At 41.7% G+C, this 22165-nt stretch overlaps 1 protein-coding gene across 3 annotated transcripts in view; it reads right to left on the reverse strand.

Annotated features, from left to right (window-relative positions):
• Positions 1 to 2087: 2087 nt before the first annotated feature.
• TFEC (transcription factor EC) overlaps positions 2088 to 22165 on the reverse strand; it is a 128561-nt gene continuing 108483 nt past the window's right edge. For 2 of the 3 annotated variants that reach the window (XM_079994364.1, XM_079994362.1), the window contains exons 4-8: positions 17420 to 17531; positions 13493 to 13549; positions 11500 to 11575; positions 6153 to 6300; positions 2088 to 3929 (exon numbers count right to left, since the gene is read on the reverse strand). In XM_079994364.1, the coding sequence (XP_079850490.1) occupies positions 3552 to 3929; positions 6153 to 6300; positions 11500 to 11575; positions 13493 to 13549; positions 17420 to 17531 (771 nt within the window). In that variant the 3' untranslated portion in view covers positions 2088 to 3551. The remainder of the gene's footprint in view (positions 3930 to 6152; positions 6301 to 11499; positions 11576 to 13492; positions 13550 to 17419; positions 17532 to 22165) is intronic. The other variant, XM_079994363.1, reaches the window with a different exon arrangement.

Consider the following 22165-nt stretch of genomic DNA (forward strand, 5'->3'; position numbering starts at 1 on the left):
GCTCCAATGAATATTTCAGTTCCTAAGGCCTCCACCATATGAACAGTACATACCTATTACTAAGACTTGATTAAAGCTGTATTGGAAGCCTCTCGGACATATTTCTCATAAACTACACTTGTAGCATACACTCAAATATTAATCTGGTCTGCTTTCCTTTCCCATTCCGGGGAATGTTGCGTGAACTAAGACAGGAAGTTCCATCTCCTTTCTATAAAGAGCTCTATATGAGATCTCCCAGGGTTTGATCTTGCCAGGTGCTGAGTGTCAGTAAAATAACAAAGGCCTGTAGCCAAAGGCACTATGCAGATACTTAACACAATTTGCACAGCAATTATTTTTGAGATTGGTGCAAAACCTGAGTGTGACCAAGCATACTAGAGATTTCAACCTGCGCTGCGTTGCTGTCCATTCAAATGGCAGGCATATCATCCGACAGTTGGGAGATTTGTCTGCTCGTGTTATATAATGGAATTGCTTTTTTAAAAAAATAAATAAAAATTCAAAACGAACATTTGAAACACTTATGCATGGGTACTGCAATGTCTTTTTCAAAGAAGTAAGGAGATTCAGTATCTCCTAAAATCCAGAGTTCAAAGGAACAACCAAGCATGCCCATAGAAGCTGAATGAGAAAACCATGTAGAACATTCATATTTAATTTATCTCCATTAAGGACTTGTCCACCGATGTCTTTAAAATAATGTGATTTCTATGAAAGGCCAATCTGAAATACTCTCTCACTTTCCACTTCTGAAACATCACTTAACTTTTCTAAGTGCAAAGTTGGGGGCGGATGAGTGCCAGCTTATTTCCTGATTATTAGTATTTGATATAGAATTATTCTATTTATTCAGTTCAACAACCCACACTATTCTCCATGATCCCTCTAGATATGAAAATGATGTGAGTAACCCATGCCCTCTTACTGCTAAACCTCTATTATTTCATTAATCTATATGTACCATTACAAGTGTATTACCACCTTAACACATATAGTTACCCTAATAATCCGCTGTGATTCCAAGGTCACCTTTTGGATAGTAAATCTAGACTGATAAAATATCACCAGAAAGTTAAACCCCACATCCGTCTGTACTGTAGTTTTAGCATAAAACGTTGGCAAGGGGAACAAGACATACCATAGTACAGCAAAGTAAACAAGCTACACTTCTTAAATATTACTTAGCTGCAATTATTATGGTTGAAAATAATATTATAATCTAATGATTACTGAGTATAAAGTTGTGCACTAAGCTCGCTTTTTTTGCATCGTTCACAGTTCAACCCTATTCATGTCTACCCAGAAGCAGGACAATGAATTCAGTAAGATTTCCCCCAGGTAACTGTTCATAGAATTGCAGCCTTAATTGTGTATGATATGTAGCATCATAATTGCAGGAATTATGCATCTTTTCTAGTCTATTTGACCGACATACTTTATCGATTCCTTTCTCTGATCAATAATGTGAAAATACTTGAATTTTTCAGGTAACAGATTTCCATAAACTGCAAAACAATGTATTAAGCATTGCCATTTCATTTTTTTTAAAAAAAAATCTTCAACATTCCTGCTGCATTAAGGGACAAACATCCCAGATAGAGAGATAGAAAGTCTATCTAACCTGTATTAACTAATTCTCCAGTTGGATAATATTCCCATTCTGCAGAGTTTTAGAACCAGTATCAATATGTCGTTTAAAAATCACCAAACATTAGGACTGAGCCCATAAGGAGCTTTTCCTCAAATTGTGGGAATGGGGAAGATTTAGGGGCACAAAAAAGGAGGTGAAATAGGGATTTTTCCTTTCTTTTCTTGCCACTACTTTCGGCTTCATGGCAGTGGGTCCTCCCAGGATGCTAGCCGCCAATTTACTCTCACAATGCTCCTGGAACAATGTTACCTTTTCACAAAGAAATGTTTCATGAGGAATTGGGGCTGAGAGTGAAAGTGAGGCTGAGGGACTTCAGAGAGCTGTGACTAGCCCAAGGTCACCCAACAGCTGCATGTGGAGGAGCGGGGAAGCAAACCCGGTTCACCAGATTATGAGTCCACCACTACACCACATTGGCTCTCATCCTCATCTCCCCAGCCTGCGAAATTGGCAACCGTCTCAATTCAGCCCTGATAAACACATTATCTAATGTGTCTCATTCACTTTGGGAAAGGTGGGTGATAATGGTTATTTAGCACAGCCCTAGGATGTGACAGTGACAGAGTGAGCAGTGACAGAGACCAAGTGCTTAAACCAAGTGCCTCTCAGTTTCAGGCCTAGCTTGGTTAGCTACTGTAGACCGAGTATTCTCAGCTCCTTTGGGAGAGCAGTGCTGGCCAGTTTATATGGTCCAGGAGCAGACCGGACTGAAAACTACCGCTCCAAGGTCGGCTCCTAATGCCCGCCCCCAAGCCACCATGGATTGGCTGAAATTCAAACCAGGTCTGACAGGGACCAGTGTTGCTCCACGGCAGCCAGGAATAGAGCTAACAGGAAGGTGGCGGTGCTCTGGTCGGTCCCAGAGTCATTGCAACAGGATCCAACCACCATCCACCCTTGAACCGGGTAAGCGGCCATTCTCAGCTCCTTTGGGGTGACAGATTCTGTTATAAACAGTAGCAGCCTAGCTTTTTGCCTTTGATTGGTCAACAGAACAGTACCATCTGCTTGCTGTACTTCAGGTTGTGGCTTCACCATCTCTTACTTCAGGCTCCCAAATTGGTATACCCATCTCCAAATCTTGAGTCATGTATAGCTGCCCTTGGGCCCAACACAGCCCCAACAGCAGTCCACTGGTTTTTTGAGGATACAACCAGTGCTTTTTTCCCAGGGGGTATTCAAGGGTTTGCAGAACTGGCACCTTTTTTTTGTTGTTGTTAAAATGTGTGGCACTTACTGTAACAACTTCCTGGTGAATACCGGCACCTATTTGTCTAGAAAAAAGCACTGGGTACAATATTGGTGTATAATTGCAAGGAAACACATCTGCAGCATTATTAGTAAATAAATATGAATCAGTGGATTGGATCCAGACTGGGTCAGACTGAGAGCAGATCCATTGAAATCAATAAAACTGAAGTTAGTCTTAACTTAATGGAGTACTACAAATTTCAGTGGCATGACCCTGTCTAGATCTTATCCATTGCAAAATGTCAGCTGTGAAATATCAGTGTTACTGTGATCACTTCCAAACAAAGATATGCTTTTCACCAGAGCTTCTTTTCAGGGGGAACTCACAGGAACTCAGTTCTCGCACCTCTCAGGTGGGTTCTGGCATGTCTCAGGTGCCATTCTAAGAGAACAAGGGCGGTGACTTCCGGAACCTCTTTTTCTATAAAAATAGCACTGCTTTTCATACTATTGCTCATCTGTGTTGTATGCACACACACACACCTAAACTATATAATCCCAGGGAGGTTCTCTCAACAACAGCTGACTCCTCTCTTTTTCCAGTTGAGCTGAGCAGCAACATAAATACGTTTCATAATTTTCTTAGCACCAACAAAGTCGAAACAAAACAAAACAGCAGCACCCTAACTACGCAGTCTTTTCCGTGCTATACATCATCTCCATCATCTGAACTGAAGCTACTTCTTCTGCTGCTTCCTTTGGACACAGCAGGAGACACAGAGGATAACAGTGGATCTGTCCCAAATGGTGATATTGTATCGTCCAGTAATATGTCATCCAACCTCTGCTCTTTCAAAGCAGCACTAAAAGACAAATCTGTAAAGTGTGAGAGTGGATCCGAAAAGGCTGCAGAGGCATCGCCAAGGTCAGAATGTTGCTCGTGGACCACAGCAAGATGTTGAGAATAGTCTACTGAATTCTCTTCTTGATAGACCTGCTGCTTCATGACATGGGATGCTAAGTCCACTGTGCTGAATGTAGGCATGATTGGCAGGCCATGAGCTCGTGCTTGTATTTCTAGTTCCTGTGGTTTAAGACAATAATATTTAGAACATCACTGTAAAAGGTGAGTTGATTTTGTCTCCATAAACCAGAATGGGGAAACTGTGGCCTACCAGATGTCGTTGGACTCAAACTCCCATCAGCCCCAGTCAACGTGGCCAATGGTCAGGGATAATTAGAAGTGTACTCCAACAATATTTGAAATGTCACAGAGGTTCCCTTCCCTGTTGTAATCTGAGATGTGGTGATGAGGAAATTGAAAACTACATCTGAAATAATTCTGAAATCTATTTTGACAGTATGCTTAAAATGTGCAATATTCATACTGCTGACAAACATTGTACAGCATGTTGTTTTTTAGTAGCATAACAGTGATGTTCACACGTCATACTAAACCAGACTTCCACAACCTGATGCCCTACAGGTGTTTTGAACTAAACCCACCATCATCCTTGACCACTGGACATGTTTGCTGGGGCTGATAGAAGCTTGAGTCCTACAACATGTGGCAGGTACCAGGTAGGGCAAAACTGCACTAGAACACAGTAGGTTGTGAAGCTGGCTTGTTTAATGAGCCACAGTTTGCTTAAAACCACAAACTCTGCTTCTTGCATAATGGCAATCCAGGATACCATGGAAGTGAAACTACACACTGACAAAATCCTTCTTCCACCCTTCTTTGAGGACAGGGGAACACACAAGGCTGTTCAGGCTTGTAAATGTTACACTGAACTATGGTTAGCATGATAGAGGCATGTGGACATTATGATTAACTATGGTTTGTCATGATGGTAATGAGCCTAGGAGAACTAGGAGGAGGATACTGGAAAACCTTGGGGGTTTTTGCTAACCACTGTTTAGTGTTATGTCCAAATTTCAACAAACTGTGGTTAGTGTTAACTGTAGCTTACAGAAATTAACCTACTACAAACCATGGCTTATTAGTTAATGCATTTCAATAAACCAGATTTAGTTTAACTACAGTTCAGACATAAAGCTAACATACAATTAATTGGAAATGGAAGTAAAATATTCTGATCTCCTCCTCACAGTCGTGGCAGAGGAGAAAAAAGAAACAGTGGGTGCAGAATCCTAAGACTCGTTCTCATTATGACGAGTCAGAGTTTATTGATATGTTTGAAAACTGGCAATATCATGGGCATTTTCAAAGCATAAAAGAGTATATTGGAGACTTTAGTGTTTAAATAATTTTTTCAATAAACCAAATTGTTGAAATGAGTACCATGGCTACGCATAATGGACATCTATTTACATTGCGGCTCAATCCACCCAAAGTTAAGCATTTTTTAATTCCATTATTTCAATGAGAAAATTACAATGTAATCATAGATATTTAACCATCTACTATGACCTGTTAAACTCAGCAGGGCTTACTAATATGTCTACTCAGAGGTAAGTCCCATAGAGTTCCGTGAGCTTACTCCAAGGTGTGAGTACAAGATTGTAAACTTTAATTTCGCATTTAAATCAATGGCTCCTAAGAATGAGTAATTGTGACTGGATCAACGGTTGGATGCATGATCCAGCCAAACCTAAGCCCTTTGGAGTCGCCTTGATTTTAATGGGAGAGTTAAGCATATGCTTAATCTCCCCCACTGAAATCAGCAGCTTAATTTTCGATGGATTGTGCCCTGCATTAAGTACTTAGAAGTGATGAGAAAATCCTGCCAGCGTTTCTACTTGCTAATTATCTACCAAAATTCAGGAATGCTATCTAGAAGCACACCAGATACCTTACCCAATTAAATATGTTATAAATCATGTGCGCTCTGCTACAGAAAGCCGCGGAAAGATGATGTGTGCCTTAATTTAACGTGGCACAACATACCCCAAGGTAACACAATGTCACGGGCATTTTTCAAAGTGCTATGCGATATCCTGGAGTCTTGAGTGTTCAAATACTATTTTCAACAAACAAATGAAATAAGGAGTGGTTTTTCCCCTCCCTACCCTCAATACTGTGGATTTTACCTAGGTCCGAAGGGCAGAATGTCCTTACAGTCTTGCCCTCTAAACCACTGCAATATACACTGTTGTGCAGCTAGCCCTACAAGTACTGCTGTACAAATTAAATACTGCAATCAGTAAGATTTTTCAGCATTGTTCTGTTAAAGTACTATGGATGACTGGAAAGATACTGCAAGACACAATTTGATGATGGAGAAGCAGGAGGGGGGGGGGAGAGAGGAAACTCGACCCCTAATGGGTCTATCCCGATACAAACCTGAATTCGAAGCAAAAGCCTCCTATTGGCCTGTTCTAATTTCTTCTGTCTATGCTCTAATTCTCTGCCTCTTTGTTGTTCTTTTTGTAACCACTTGATATACTCCACCGATGCTTTTAAAATAGTTCCTTTGTTCCAGCGCATATCACTGCAGAAAGTGGAGATAACCTTTTCACAATTGTGCATGTCAGCAAAATTCATAAGAACGTACAAAATCTTTTACATTAATATGAAATAATGATTTACATGACCATTATTCACTCTTAGATATTATTGCTTCTGAATGGAAATTTTAATAGAATAGTTAAGAAGCCCTTATATAGTAAAATTAATCCCAGAATGAAAATAAGTGTCAAAAGAAAGTAATAAAGTGACTTTTTGTGTGTGGAAGAGCTAAATGCAATATCATGATTCTACCATTACAGTTTTTATATTTTTAGTGAAAATTGCTTTTATTATTAACTCCAAGATTAAAATCTATGTGCAGTATTTCTACATTAATGAACTAGGAAACATACATTACTGAGAGTTTAAGCCTAAATTTTTAAAGATCATTTCAAATATACTTCTCTTTTTTCCTGACTTTCTAATGAGGATGCTTTTATGCTTATTGGAATAATAATAATAAAAGGCTCAGTTTTGATCCCTACTGCCGATGATACACAGAAACCATAGTTTAGCAACTATTATGTCATATTACAAAACCTGTGTGATTAATGCAAACTAAAACAAACTTCTCAATATACTGTATGAACACCTATTGCCTTGTATTGCATTGCACATTCATGCTGAAGCAGTTTAAGAGGAGTTACCAACAACTGCAATTGTACAATTGCAATCACACAGAGTTGCATGCATTGAGCTGTATATTTGAAGTGGTGACATAAGGAAATACAGACACTTGGTAGAGTTGAGAGGGCAGCTTGCCCAGATCACATCTCATAGGGTGTCACAGAAGCTATGTTAGTTTCTGCCAGCTTATACACTTTCACAACTGTACAGATCTTTAGGACCAAGGTGCCAATATAATTGGTCCTGAGTAATGAGCTTCTTCTTCTTACAAGTTGGTTTGGCAAAACAATGCAAATAAACGGTGTGGTCATTCCCTCAAAACATCTGGGTTGAATCAACAAGTATAGGGATTTTCATATGAGGGCCAGTGAAGCCAAACTGGGTATACTGGTCCTGGCTTAAGCTGTGATCTATACCCTAGCGACCTGGAATTTCTGTCTTTCTGGAAGTTTCATGTTTTTATCAGTCCATCCCCTCCTCTCCCAATCTCAGTGATCCAAACAGAGCCAACATCAAGTTTAGTTAGGTCTGGATTGCAACAAAGAGAAGCCAACCAGGTGATATCCAACTAAGTCATACATAGAATAAAACCACTAAGATAAAGGTGCTTAATTTACATAGGTCTGTAAATGATGTTGCATTTAGCTCTTCCACAGACAAAAAGTCACTTTATTACTTTCTTTTGACACTTATTTTCATTCTGGAATTAATTTTTACTATATACGGGCTTCTTAACTATTCTATTAATAGTGGGTTTACTCTGCATATCACTTAGTTGGCTATCACCCATTGTAATTTATACGCTATGTTGTACACTATGTTGCATTACTATTCAGGGAATCTTTTCCGGGATTTATATGAACAGCGGTAGTTAACAGCGCAGTGGGGTTGCCTTACTTGCCTGTCCTCCCTCTGGCTGAGTTGCTGCTGCAAACAAGGATAGGGAGAGGCAAGGTTGGTGCGCTGTAAATATATATATATACACACACACACACACACACACACACACACACACACACAGCCTATGACTGCACTAAGTTTATCGCTGGTGAGTTCATTCAATGCAGCTTGTCACATCAACCGTATACTTATGTTAGTCTCACATAGCTTTGTATTGTTATAAAAATCCTTAATTTAATCAAATATTTCTTAGCTCTTGGAAGGGGGAAATGTGTCAGAGAGATATTCCACCCCAGTATCATGTGGAGCTGTATGTGCGAGAAAATGAAAGGCATAATGTTTGTATAAATAAGCAGCTACATGATTGCATCACAATCATAATACCGCATACCATTTAGGCTTAGTGGAGTGGCATTAGAACTCCAAAGATGAAAGCATAGGCAGTAAATAATAAACTGAGCAGTTAATTCTAATGCCGATTTAGGCTTTTAAAATCATGCTATTTACAGCAGTGTTTTGCCAAACCCCCTCTTGTAGGAAGCAGAGGTTTACAGCTCACTTGGTACCAGTTGTGAAGTGCACAGGAAGGCATTTGCAATGGGGAGGTGGGCTTCAATCAGGGTTTCCCTTATCTTTCTTTCTGAACTAAAAAGCCCCAGAGAATTTTGGTTGTACTTTTGGACACTTTTTCCAGTTCTACGATGTCCTTTTTCTGATATGACAACCAGAACTGCACTCAGTATTCTAAGAGTGACCGTACGGTGGACTTTTTAAAGGTGTTATGATATTGACATTTTTTGAAAAATCAATCCTTTTCTAAATTTTCCCTAACATAGAACACTTCTTTATCATAGCTGCCACAAACTGGGCCAATGCTTTCATTGGATTATCCACCATGACCCCAAGATCTCCTTCCTTGTCGATCACCACCGGTTCAGAAGCCATCACCATGCAAGGTTAAGGGGTGGCGAAAGGATGGCACATAGCTCACTTTATACTTAACTTAAAATGAACTGCAGTTGGCATTTATTGCTGATTCATCCAGTTTGGAGAGATCCTTTTGGAACTCTTTATATTCCCCTTTTGTTTTTACCACTCTGAATAATTTGGTGTCAACACGCACCTGATGGCTCACTCCAAATCATTTATGAATTACTAAACCATCACCCATTCCAATACAGATCACTGGGTAAAGGTAAAAGGGTAAAGGACCCTTGGATGGTTAAGTCCAGCAAAGGCAACTATGGGGTTGTGGCGTTCATTTCACTTTCAGGCCGAGGGAGCCGCCGTTTATCCACAGACAGCTTTTCAGGTCATGTGGACAGCATGACTAAACCGCTTCTGGCACAACGGAACACTGTGACGGAAGCCAGAGCGCACGGGAACGCCGTTTACCTTCCTCACACAGCGGTACCTATTTATCTACTTGCACTGGTGTGCTTTTGAACTGCTAGGTTGGCAGGAGCTGGGACAGAGCAACAGGAGCTCACCCCATCACAGGGATTCGAACTGCTGACCTTCTGATCGGCAAGCCCAAGAGGCTCAGTGGTTTAGACCACAGCGCCACCCACACCCCCAGTTCTTCCATTTGTCTGCTATTTATTCCTACTCTTTCTGTTTCTCCTTGTCTAGTTATTTTCATCATTTTAACTTCAACTCTTTCTGCCAACATGTTCAAATTCAAATAAAAGAAATGGGGCAACCATCCAATAAAGTCCCCCCCCCCAAGTTAAAAACAGGTCTTTTTGTAATCCTATTTACCACAATAATTTTAAGAAGATTTCTCAGCTTTTTAGGGGGAGGTGTGTGAAGCCCATGAAACCATAAAGCATTTTTGTTATTTCCAAGCAGAGAGGAGCAGCACAGGTTTTTCACTGCAATGCGCTCTATGTGGGGCTTCCTTTGAAAGTAACCCGGAAACTACAACTAATACAGAATACGGCAGCTAGACTGGTGACTGGGAGTGGCCTCTGAGACCACATAACACCAATCTTGAAAGACCTACATTGGCTCCCAGTATGTTTCCAAGCACAATTCAAAGTGTTGGTGCTGTCCTTTAAAGCCCTAAATGGCCTCGGCTCAGTATACCTGAAGGAGCATCTCCACCTCCATCTTTCAGCCCAGACACTGAGGTTCAGCTCCGAGGGCCTTCTGGTGGTTCCCTCACTGCAAGAAGTGAGGTTACAGGGGAACCAGGCAGAGGGCTTTCTCGGTAGTGGAACGCCCTCCCATCAGATGTCAAGGAAATAAACAACTATCTGACTTAAACTCTGTTTAGGGAAGTTTTTAATGTTTGCTCTTTTATTGTGTTTTTAATATTCTGTTGTAAGCCACCCAGAGTGGCTGGGGAAACCCAGCCAGATGGGTGGGGTATAAATGAATTATTATTATTATTATTATTATTATTATTATTATTATTATTAATTTCGCTTCAGCCAAACAGCAAATCTAGTTGGAATGGAGAATTGATTTAGTGTGGGGAAAGTGGCCAGCATATAAAAGGTTAAGTAGAACCCCTTCCCAACCCCCAACTTTTCTTCCCTCAAAGTCATCTTTAGAAGCTGCTTTTCTTTAAAGAAAAAAAATTGCTGACACTTTAGTACACTTATCAGGTCTTGCCTGTGGGCTGCCGATAGACCCCTGGTAGCATCTTGTGGGTTTGTGCAAGAAGAGGATGCTCAACTGCATGGGCCTTTGGACAGACCTGTCAGCGCTGTTCTTACCTTCTTATTTGTGTATTAACATCTCAGTTATAACAATTCCTACGTGTAGGCCATCCCATATAAGCTATTAAAACCCAACAATTATGCAGAGATTTTTATGAGCCACTGTGGACCCTATAAGTACGTGTGTCATCTTTGTGGTACCACAGTTATATGCTTGCCCAGTTGCCACTGAACAGTAACGATGCCTTCTCAGTGGCAATTCTCCAGTTGTGGAGTGCCTTCCCTGATACAATCCTCATTATTAACTTTCAGGAGGGATTTAAAAACATTCCTGTTCGCTCAGTCAATTGATGGCTGAAAAATAATATTCCTGGAAACTTTGCACTTATCAGCTGTGAGAATATGTGACTGTTTTACGTGTTTTTGGAGGAACAGGTTTTGAATTGTTTTTCCAAAAAGTTGTTCTTTTATTTTTAATTGCGTTGGAAGGAAGGGTGAGATAGAAATTTAGTAAATAAATAAAAATATTTGCAAAAGCTCTCTGTTCCATTGTATTGCACGTTCTTTTGACTTGTCAAGACAATACCAGACATCATAGAGCCAGGGCTTTTTTTGAACGGGAGCTCGCTTCCAGCACCTTTCAGGTGGATACTATTTCCATAATAAGAGAACAAGGGAGGTGGTCATGATGACTTCCGGCAAAATATATATATATACAGCTCTGCATAGCATATACATGTCTGATCATGGGGATTCTGCCCAAAATGCTATAAGTATTGCATGTGAACCTGAAGAATTATGTAGGGAAAGGGGAGGTGGATCTGAATTAATCAAATATCAACAATTCCGCAGACGTCTGCTAGGAGAACAATGATGTGAAACCAAACTGTCCAAGTTAACCTTGACATCTAGCAAATCTATTTCATCTTCAGCCCCTTTCATTATATTTAAGCAGTAGAAACAATGACAGAAATGACAGCTGAACTCACGGATCATTAGACTTTGGGATAAGTGTACCAAGCTCCTTGATCCGGTAATTAATGTTGTACCGTCTTCTTCTTTCAACTATGAAAACAAGAGATTGTAATAATAGCAGCATGTAATTCATCAGCAGGCAGTGAAATGCTGTGCCTCTTTCAAAACATCACAATGCCACCCTCTTTGTAACACCTGAAAATACTCAATCCGTGAGGTGCTAGTTCAACCACAGTGGAGCCAGGAGGTTCAGTCAAGAGGTTACTGCTTGCTCTCAGACTATAATTGTGGCATCTAATGTCACCCACACACCCAGCCTCCACATCTGGGCACTCGCAGCCTAGGTAAAGGTAAAGGGACCCCTGACCATTAGGTCCAGTCGTGGCCGACTCTGGGGTTGCGGCGCTCATCTCACTTTACTGGCCAAGGCAGCCGGGTCATGTGGCCAGCATGACTAAGCCGCTTCTGGCGAATCAGAGCAGCGCACAGAAACGCCGTTTACCTTCCTGCCGGGGCGGTACCTATTTATCTACTTGCACTTTGACTTGCTTTCGAACTGCTAGGTTGGCAGGAGCAGGGACTGAGCAATGGGAGCTTACCCTGTTGTGGGGATTCGAACCGCCGACCTTCTGATCGGCAAGTCCTAGGCTCTGTGGTTTAACCCACAGCGCCACCCAGCCTAGATCTAATTACTAATTAAGACAGCAAGTTAGATATTTTGACTCCTCTTCCTAGACCACGCCCTCAAAAAGTGGGGGGCCTTGGCTTGGTTTCCCAAGCATCCATCTCTGGCAAGACAGGCCCAAAGGATTTCCCCTCCTGGCCAACCCAACTGCAGAAATTATTGTTATTAACGCTATATATTCATCCCGCAAAGGTTCCCTCAGGTTGAGGGGCACTGTTCTCAGAAACTGAACCATTCCTGTTGAGTTATGACGAACTCAACCAAATCAATGAAAAGGAGATTGAAGTAACTCTCTGACCCAGACAGTTGCAAGGAAGGAAAGAATGACACAATAGGTGAAAAGCCAATGTGACCAGTGGCCAAGCACACATCTATATCTTATATCTATACTCAAGAACCACTGCCCTAGCCAGCTATAGTCTGCAGTTGCATCTGCCCTGGTTTTGCTAACTGAGAGTCAAATTACACGTGTCATTTGGGCATAAAAGTGGGGTAGAAATGAACGAATAATAATAATAATAATAATAATAATAATAATAATAATAATAATAATATGGCATTAGTCATATAGCTCTGCTTTTTAGTGCAAGGTTCTTTTGCTTTCTAACAAACAGCCAGGGCGGGAGAGAAAATCCAGGAATGGCAGATGGCGTTCCCTTCTGGCTTTGATCAAGATGAAAGCCAGTTAATCTGCAAGCCTGGCTTGGGCCAGCTTCATCAACATCCCTGGGCTCAAGAGGCCTCTCTCAGTCCTGCCAGTTGAGAACCTTGCAGCTGGAAATGCAAGTGATTGAACTTTGGACATTTTGCATGCAACGCATAGCTACCACACACCCTTCAGTAGGCAAGGCTATGGTTTCTCCCATAGGTAAACATGCTATTTCAGTGCAGGCAAAACATTATATATGTAAGACAACATTCTGGGTGTCAGGAATGAGGCTGATCTCCCTTTACGCATGTGCATTTTTGTACTGTGTCTGCTTCGCACATAAAGGAACCCAAGTACAGTGGTACATCAGGTTAAGTACTTAATTCGTTCCGGAGGTCCGTACTTAACCTAAAACTGTTCTTAACCTGAAGCACCACTTTAGCTAATGGGGCCTCCTCCTGCTGCTGCGCCGCCGGAGCACGATTTCTGTTCTCATCCTGAAGCAAAGTTCTTAACCTGAGGTAATATTTCTGGGTTAGCAGAATCTGTAACCTGAAGTGTATGTAACCTGAAGCATATGTAACCCAAGGTACCACTGTATATCCTTCAGCATTAGCAGGTACTTCCCCACCCTGTACAACCTACAGACAACAGTTCATGTAAATATACTCACTGAGATTATGGTTATCCTTTTTTTGCCTCTCCTTTGCCATTGCTCGAGTATCTGTTTCTGACAGAAAGCAAAAACTGTTTAAGCAATCACTGGGTCACAGTTCCAGAAATTGCTCTGTGTAACAACAGGACCTTTTAATTGCACAACTTTTTCAGGCAAGCCTTCAAGCAATTTTATGTACTCCCAGATTTACCGAAGATGATTGTACCACTTCCTGCAGTTTGTCAGTTGCTGTTTACAGCATGTGTTGCCGTTCTATGTGTGCCAGGGATTTTTTTTTTATAGCCATCATGCATTTTTAATTTTTAGAAACTGAAAAAGAAGATCATGGCATTTAGCAATTTTCTAATTTTCTTTACCATGGGGAGGGTAAGCACCCAGAGTGAATTTGAGTTTCCCTTCCCATCATGCAAGAAATAATCAGATTTCTTAAATAGTCATATTGGGGAAGGGGGAGAGGAAACCCCCCTCTTTGTTCCTTTTGCATTGCACTGATAACACTGTACACAGTTGTTAGCATTCTTTGGATTAAATGAATGTAACTTTTAAAGTTGTTAATCCATTAATACGGATTTTCCATGAATAGATGTATTGTGAACCTTTAAGAGAGTCATTTGTGGCAACTTGGAACAAATTTTAATAGACGGTAACTTATTTATACCATCGATCAGAAGCCCAAATGTGCCCGAATCTGCTATGTTTCCTACAGTAATTAGGTTTATTAGCAGCGTTATATCCAGAAAGATCGCTGCTTTGAAGCTTACCCAACTAGACAGAACTAAGAAATAACTCATCTTTGGGAACATTCTGTCCTGAGGAAGCAGGACAAGACCTTTGCAAGGCCTGAGCAAAGCCTTGCAAAATCAATGAGGAAATGTAAAGTTCAGGGCAGTTTTGAAAAACAAAATTAAAGAATTAACTTGTTTTGCTCCTGCTTTATCCCTCAAAACATGCATTTCAAAGGGCTCAGAAGGCAGTAAAAGACATCTGGTGTAGTTCTGTCTCTGAAGATAAAAGGACAAACGTAGGTGTGATTATAGGTACGAATGATTATGCTTGGTCTTTGTATGCTGGATAGCAGCCACAGGAGGGACAGATCCAAATCAGGAACTTAGTGTGAGTAGACAGGGAGTTTAAAACCACATCCCCATCACATTCAATCCAGCTGCCCCCACGTGGTTTCTACTTAGTAAAAACCAAGTGAGCAAGGCCAATCACATTGTATCTTCAACTGATGATGGAGACCAAAGTGGGGATAAAGAGAAGAGTCAGTTTTAAACTATTGCTGCCTGAACCAGGCAGAGGGCCTTCTCGGTAGTGGTGCCCGCCCTGTGGAACACCCTCCCAATAGATGTCAAGGAAATAAACAACTATCTGACTTTTAGAAGACATCTGAATGCAGCCCTGTTAGGGAAGTTTTTAATGTTTGATGTTTTATTGTGCTTTTAATATTCTGTTGGGAGCCACCCAGAGTGGCTGGGGAAACCCAGCCAGATGGGCGGGGTATAATTATTATTATTATTGTTATTGTTATTGTTACAGATAGGTAGCCGTGTTGGTCTGCCATAGTCAAAACAAAATAAAAGAAAAAAATTCCTTCCAGTAGCACCTTAAAGACCAACTAAGTTAGTTCTAGGTATGAGCTTTCGTGTGCATGCACACTTCTTCAGATATCTTCTTCTGTGTATCTGAAGAAGTGTGCTTGCACACAAAAGCTCATACCTAGAACTAACTTAGTTGGTCTTTAACTAACTTAGTTGGTCTTTAAGGTGCTACTGGAAGGAATTTTTTTCTTTTATTTTGTTATTGTTATTGTTATTGTTATTATTTTATTTACAAACCATATATTAAAACTGCATCTCCACACCCTCCAAAATCCTGAGAAAATCTCCCTGAAAACTAGCTGTGATGGGGGGTGGTGTTGCCAAAAGATTTACTTCAAGATTCTGCCCATGTGGTGGACAAGGGACTGTTGTAAAGAGGTGTGCAAAATATGGACCGAGGTAAAACAGTTGGAATAGAAAGAAAGTAGCTGAGGCAGGAATAAAGTCAGACCTCAGAAGAGCATGGCAGGATGAGCTGTGTTGTCACTCCAAAGTTTAAGAGTCCCTGTGTTGGACAATGTGAGATATTGCCTATCATATACAAGGCCATAAGGTAGTAAAGGTAAAGGTAAAGGGGCTCCTGAGTGTTAGAATGGCTCTGGGGTTGTGGCGCTCATCTTGCTTTACTGGCCGATGGAGCCGGCATACAGCTTCCGGGTCATGTGGCCAGCGTGACTAAGCCACTTCTGGCAAACCAGAGCAGCGCACGGAAACGCCATTCACCTTCCCGCCGGAGCGGTACCTATTTATCTACTTGTACTTTGACATGCTTTCGAACTGCTAGGTTGGCAGGAGCTGGGACTGAGCAACGGGAGCTCACCCCGTCACGGGGATTCGAACCGCTGACCTTCTGATCGGCAAGCCCTAGGCTCTGTGGTTTAATGTGGTTTATTAGTAGCAGCTAATAAATCCTTTATAGGTCAACATCTGAAAATGAATCATATAAGTCAAAACATCAAGGGTATATATTATTTGATAGCACGTGTATTCTGCAAACATTGCTCTTATAGATTATTGGACCCAATTACAGATTATTAGTTAGTCATTCAAAACCAAGTGGAGATAATGCAGTGTTTTCCAGATGTGGCTGGATTGCACCCCCATCAGCCCCAGCCAGTATGGCCAATGGTGGGGGATGATGGAAATAACATTTGGTGGGCACCCAACTCACCCCCCCTCTAAAGTATGGAGGAAGTGGTCAAAACTAGTGCAGAGCCAAAGGTGGGTGGCAAACTATGTGTGCATAATTGAGGGAACATTGAAGGAGCAGCCAAAAGTTGCTGCAGGGCATCTCCCAGTGGCTGCTGGCTGACCAATGCCATTTCCCCAAGAGTCCTAGCTGTGCATAATGTTAGGATCAGTGGGCGGGGGGGGGGGGGGTTCAGCCAGAGTTCACCAAAGCTCAGTTTCTGTCACCTTTCAGGTGGGCACCATTGTGGACCAGCTCTCTCCCTACCCGCTTCGCATTTGATGATCTCCTTCTACCGGTCCACAATAGAAAATGTCCTTTCATACTGCATCACTGTATGGTACGCTGGTATGACATCAACTGATAGGAAGTGTCTACAGTGGGTGGTTAATACAGCACAAGATATTATGGGCTGTCCTGTGAATCCGCTGGATGACATTGAGGAAGAACATTGCCTCAGGAGAGTGAGGAAAATTCTCAGGGGTGATTCACACCCTGGCCGGCACTTTCTTGATCACCTGCCCTCAGGCAGAAGATATAGAAACATGATTAGTCGCACCAACAGGGTAAAGAACAGCTTCTATCTGTGGGCTGTTAGGCTGCTGAATGAAAAGATAACAACAGGGCAAGTGACTTTCGGGTTTGGTGGGTGTGTGTCAGTAAATGAGGGGAATTAAGACTAAGAGAGCTGAGTGAGGGTTGCTCGTGTAATCTCACTGTATACAAGTTGTACAAGTGACAATAAAGTATTTCAATTTCAATCTGCATGAGATCCCTTCCAAGCTGCCCTAGCCAAACACCTGAATCTAAGATAAAAGGGGAGTGGGGGCACATTTATTTGACCTGCACCAGAACCAGGGGCAACCCCCAAACTAGCTAGGGAGACAGCTTGCCATAGGTTTTAGCACTTCTGCGGGTGGTGGATGCAACTGTTGTCAAACCAGCATCCTTTCAGGGCTGCCCCGAGTCACCTGATAACTTACTATAACAACTTCATGGTGAGTTCTGACACCTATTTCTCTTGAATAAAAGCACTGGCTAGGATCATGCAGAATGGACTGTGGGGTGGGAGAAAGGCTGCTACTGTTATTTTCAAAATGATAAGCCTGTGCCAACATCTCAGTGTTATATTACCTGTGATTTCCCTTTTAACAGGCAAATTAGATGGGCAGGATGCATTCGTGAGGCCCATATTAGCAGCTGGCATTCCTTGGTCACTGTATATATCCAAAATGCTACTTGAAAGCTGTGGGGGAAATAGAGGGATAGGGAGGGGGACAGGGAGAGAGAGAGAGTCAGAAAAGTTAGGGGTGAGTGAATCAGAATAAATTCATGATTTGTAAGGTGAAAGGCATATGCAGACACTTAAGAACAAAATTCCTTTTCAGATGCGTATTCATGTCTTAATCGCAGCGGGAGGTAGAAAATATGCATCTAAAGGCAGACTTTGCCCTTATCTTGTATAAAACAAAATTAAATGTTAAGGGTCAAAGACTGCCATTGTTCCATATTCAGAAACTTGAGTGAGGCTGATGTGCGTTTCATATGCAGAATGATGCCTGGTTATGGCCCCTGATGTCCGATTTTGAATTAATGCCATAGCATATTTTCCAATAGCAGGATTACTGCAACTACACTTCGAATATGAGTTAAGTTGAAAGGGAAAATAACCTTGCTGGTCTTACCTGAGACCTGAACGGATTTGTAACTATCTCCCTGAACTCAAAAATTTATTTCTCAGTTTGGTGATACTGTGTGGAAAGGAAGAGGCACTATGGTACAAAACACCTTAACATGGGTTTGGGGGCCATGTTGTGGACAAAAGCCTTAAAATGGTACTGTGCTAGATGAGAAAAATCATTCTGCAACTGCCATATATGCCTAGATGTTAGCACTGTTGTTCATTAATTTCTTATGTGTAATGAGAAATATGCAAAAAACAGTGAATTTGCTTTATAATAATAAATTTTATTTATACCCCGCCCTCCCCAGCCAAGACCGGGCTCAGGGTGGCTAACACCTGATATAAAAACAAATTGATTGAAATACAACTTAAAAACAAGATTAAAACAAAACATTAAAACATTAAAATACAGCCTCATTTCAATGGAAACTCAAATCAAAAACTTTTTTGGGGATGAAAACGTCGTCTTCACCAAGGCTAATTTTCCAGACCGGTCCTACATGGGCCAGAAAAAAGCCAGGGAAGTCCCCAAATAGGAGTTCCATCACAGGAGGAGAAAGGAAAAAAAAAGACGGGGAGGGAATCAAACTGATTCCAAGCCGAAGGCCAGGCGGAACAACTCTATCTTACAGGCCCTGCAGAAAGAAATCAGATCCCGCAGTGCCCTGGTCTTATGAGGCAGAGCGTTCCACCAGGCTGGAGACAGTGTTGAAAAGGCCCTGGCTCTGGTTGAGGCTAATCTGACTTCCTTTGGGCCCGGGACCTCTGGGGTGTTGCTATTTATGGACCTTAAGGTCCTCTGTGGGGCATACTGAGAGAGGCGGTCCCGTAGGTACGAGGGTCCTAGGCCATGAAGGGCTTTAAAGGTCAAAACCAGCACCTTAAATCTGACCCTGTACTCCACTGGGAGCCAGTGCAGCTGGAAAAGCAATGGGTGAATATGCTGCCATGGCAGAGAACCTGTGAGGAGCCTCATAAAAATACAAAATGTGAGCACAAAATATGTAACAGAAGCAAGACCAAGAACAAAAACAAGCCAATAACCCTAGATAACCAAACATCTAGAACCAGACATTTCCTTGGCTACATATCCAACGGTAACTGAAGATGTGAAGAACTTTCATTGTGCTAATATCTTCTCCTATCAAAACTGGATGTGCTTTGGCCATAACTTTTCTCCATTTTGCGATAATGAGCACAGAAACAAGGAGGCAGATATCACAGATGTGGCCCAAATGGAAAGGAAAAAAGCAGGGGTGGGAGAAGAATATAGCAAGAACAACTTCCTTCAGGAGAGGAAATAGTGGAAATCTATTGAAGTGGTCTTTAAGAACCCAAACATATTTGAGCAGTGTAATTATTCTTATGCTTCATCCTGGCTCCAGTCAAACAGATAATTTCTCTTTCCTTTCAAGATCTTTTTTAGTATTTCCACTTTATATACAAAAGTTGATTTTATTTCTATACTGGTGTGCTTCTCCGTGACCCGATAAGAGCATCAAGAACAAATGGAACCCAGTTAGACTTGCTGTGGCCTAATGATTATTGACTTATGATGTAGAAGCCTTCATTTTCACTGGTGGCACTAGTGTTATAGGTAAGGTAAAGGTACCCCTGCCCATACGGGCCAGTCTTGACAGACTCTGGGGTTGTGCGCCCATCTCACTCAAGAGGCCAGGGGCCAGCGCTGTCCGGAGACACTTCCGGGTCACGTGGCCAGCGTGACATCGCTGCTCTGGCGAGCCAGAGCCGCACACGGAAACGCCGTTTACCTTCCCGCTGGTAAGCGGTCCCTATTTATCTACTTGCACCCGGAGGTGCTTTCGAACTGCTAGGTTGGCAGGCGCTGGGACCGAGCAGCGGGAGCGCACCCCGCCGCAGGGATTCGAACCGCCGACCTTTCGATCGGCAAGTCCTAGGCGCTGAGGCTTTAACCCACAGCGCCACCTGCATCCCATACTAGTGTTATAGAAAGTACTTTTTGCCGAAATATGAGAGGTGTCATCTGTACTGGCATACCACCGGTTCCCTTGAAGAAGCACCTGCTCCCACATCTTTTCAACCTGACTATCCTGCTTTAATTGTTGTGTTGTTTTAATGCACATTTCAATTATGTACATGTATATTTTAATTTTCGTGTAATTGGTTTTTATGTCAGGAGCTTGTCCTACACTCGAGTAGGACCCTGGCAGAGACATATGCCTGACTGGCATGTTCTCTCCCTCCTGGTCTATCGTTTGGGAGCTTCAAAAGCTTTCTTCAGCCCGAATATCACACCGACCGATGCCAACAGACACCAGCACACTTAGGGATCCACAGAGTCTTCGCAGCTTGCATAACAGACCTCAGCAACTCAGCATTTTGGCTAATCTACTGTATTTACATATAAACACACACGGAGCACTGCAACATGGCTCCCTCTCTCTCTAGCATCAGATAGCAGAGAGAAAGAACAAAGGACAATAATCCCACTTCACGGAACACAGTAACACAAACATCCTGTCTCTGCCACTTCCCACTCTGTGGAGTCAAAACATACACCGTCATGTGATAGACAACAATCCCATGACTGCAATCACGGAGCAGAAATTCTAATAGTAATCTGCTGAGAAGCCTATTTTAGCATTAAGAGGTGTATAAATGTTAATTATTATAATAACCTTGCATGAGATACCCAACTGTTGCACGTCACTTGTATGTAACAGTATCACAGTACTGTAACTCTATCCTCTTTTTCCATCAGTTGCTTGCTCCATATAAACACAAAGATATGGGCAACTGGCAGTTCTTCCCAACTATTCTTACTAATGGGATGTAGAATAAAAGTCTTTAGCTATCGCCGAACTGAAGCAACTACTACTGCTTAAACTGTAACCAGCAAGTGCCAATTGGAAGCCTTGTGTGTCTTTATCCTGTCACTTCCAGAAAATTCTCATATCTTTTTATGTCTTCATAGAGATAGGTTTTAAAGAATGTTCAGAATTCTTATTCAAGAGCAAGCTGTGTTTAATATGTAGGATTTGAAAGCTAAGCACATTTCCAGCTTAAGCACCTTTATTTTATTCCTGAGTAGTAAGACAAAATGTATTCTTCTCATCATAATTTATATTCTCATCATATATATATTCTCATCATATATATATATATTCTAGTTCTGTCGCCGTTCCGATCATTCTTTAACTGAATGGTGACAATTAAATTGACATGCACATTGTAGACTACGCTGGCTTGCTATTTGCTTGAAACTGAAGTATCTACAGGATCCTTAATTGAAGATCTTAACAAAATAGATGATCTTCATAGTTATTTAGATTGCTTCCTCAATGTCCTCTGAGATGAATAAGCATCACCTACAAGTCTTTATACAAGCGAATCCTGCCATGTTTTGTTGGGGGGTGGGAATAGGGAATTACAGATATTAATAAAATTTGAGGGTTTTTTGTGAATGAATAAAGAATATACCCAAAACATTTAAGCAGCTCAAATCCTTAATCCCCTTTCCACATGCATAGTGAGCATGCAGAATGAGGAGCAGGACTGTATGCATCAGCCCTAATGTCCATGTGGTCACAGAACATCTGAAAGAGGACTCTATGTGCACACCTATATGCAGACGGGCTCCTTTTTGAGACGCCACCAGGCAGAGTGGAGCTGGCAGATTCAATTACATTTACTCTTTGGCTACGTAAGTGCAGAGGAATGAGTAGACATAATGAGCTCTTAGTCAAGCCGCTGTGTGTCAAGTTTCAGTTTAGTTAATCTCTTCCTCTACCCATGGAATCTCCTAGGATAGTAAAAGTGCATCTCTTTTTTTCCCTTGTGGCACTCGAAGGGAGCTTCCAAACCATCACTATTTTCGCATCTTCCGCCAGGTCTTCCAGACCTAGGAATCGCTCTCAATTTTGTGCAAACTCTGCAAATTTTGTGCAAACTGAAACACAGCTATCCTTTCAAATTTGCATTTATCTGAATTTTCCAACCGTTTTCCAAAAAGGGGGGGGGAAGCATAAAAATGAAAATGGCACAAAAAGGCAATGTATTAGGTAGATTTGTTTACAAAAATGCGAACAGCGTATAAAAATGCGCTTGTTGGGAGAAATTCACACTAAAATGCTGGTGGGATTTCATGAGGATTTTTGAACTGCAAATTGCTGCAGAATGTGGAGAACTGATGTTAAGATTGGAAACATGAGAAA

The sequence above is a fragment of the Podarcis cretensis genome (assembly GCF_951804945.1).
Source record: "Podarcis cretensis genome assembly, chromosome: 10".
Lineage (NCBI taxonomy): Eukaryota > Metazoa > Chordata > Lepidosauria > Squamata > Lacertidae > Podarcis > Podarcis cretensis.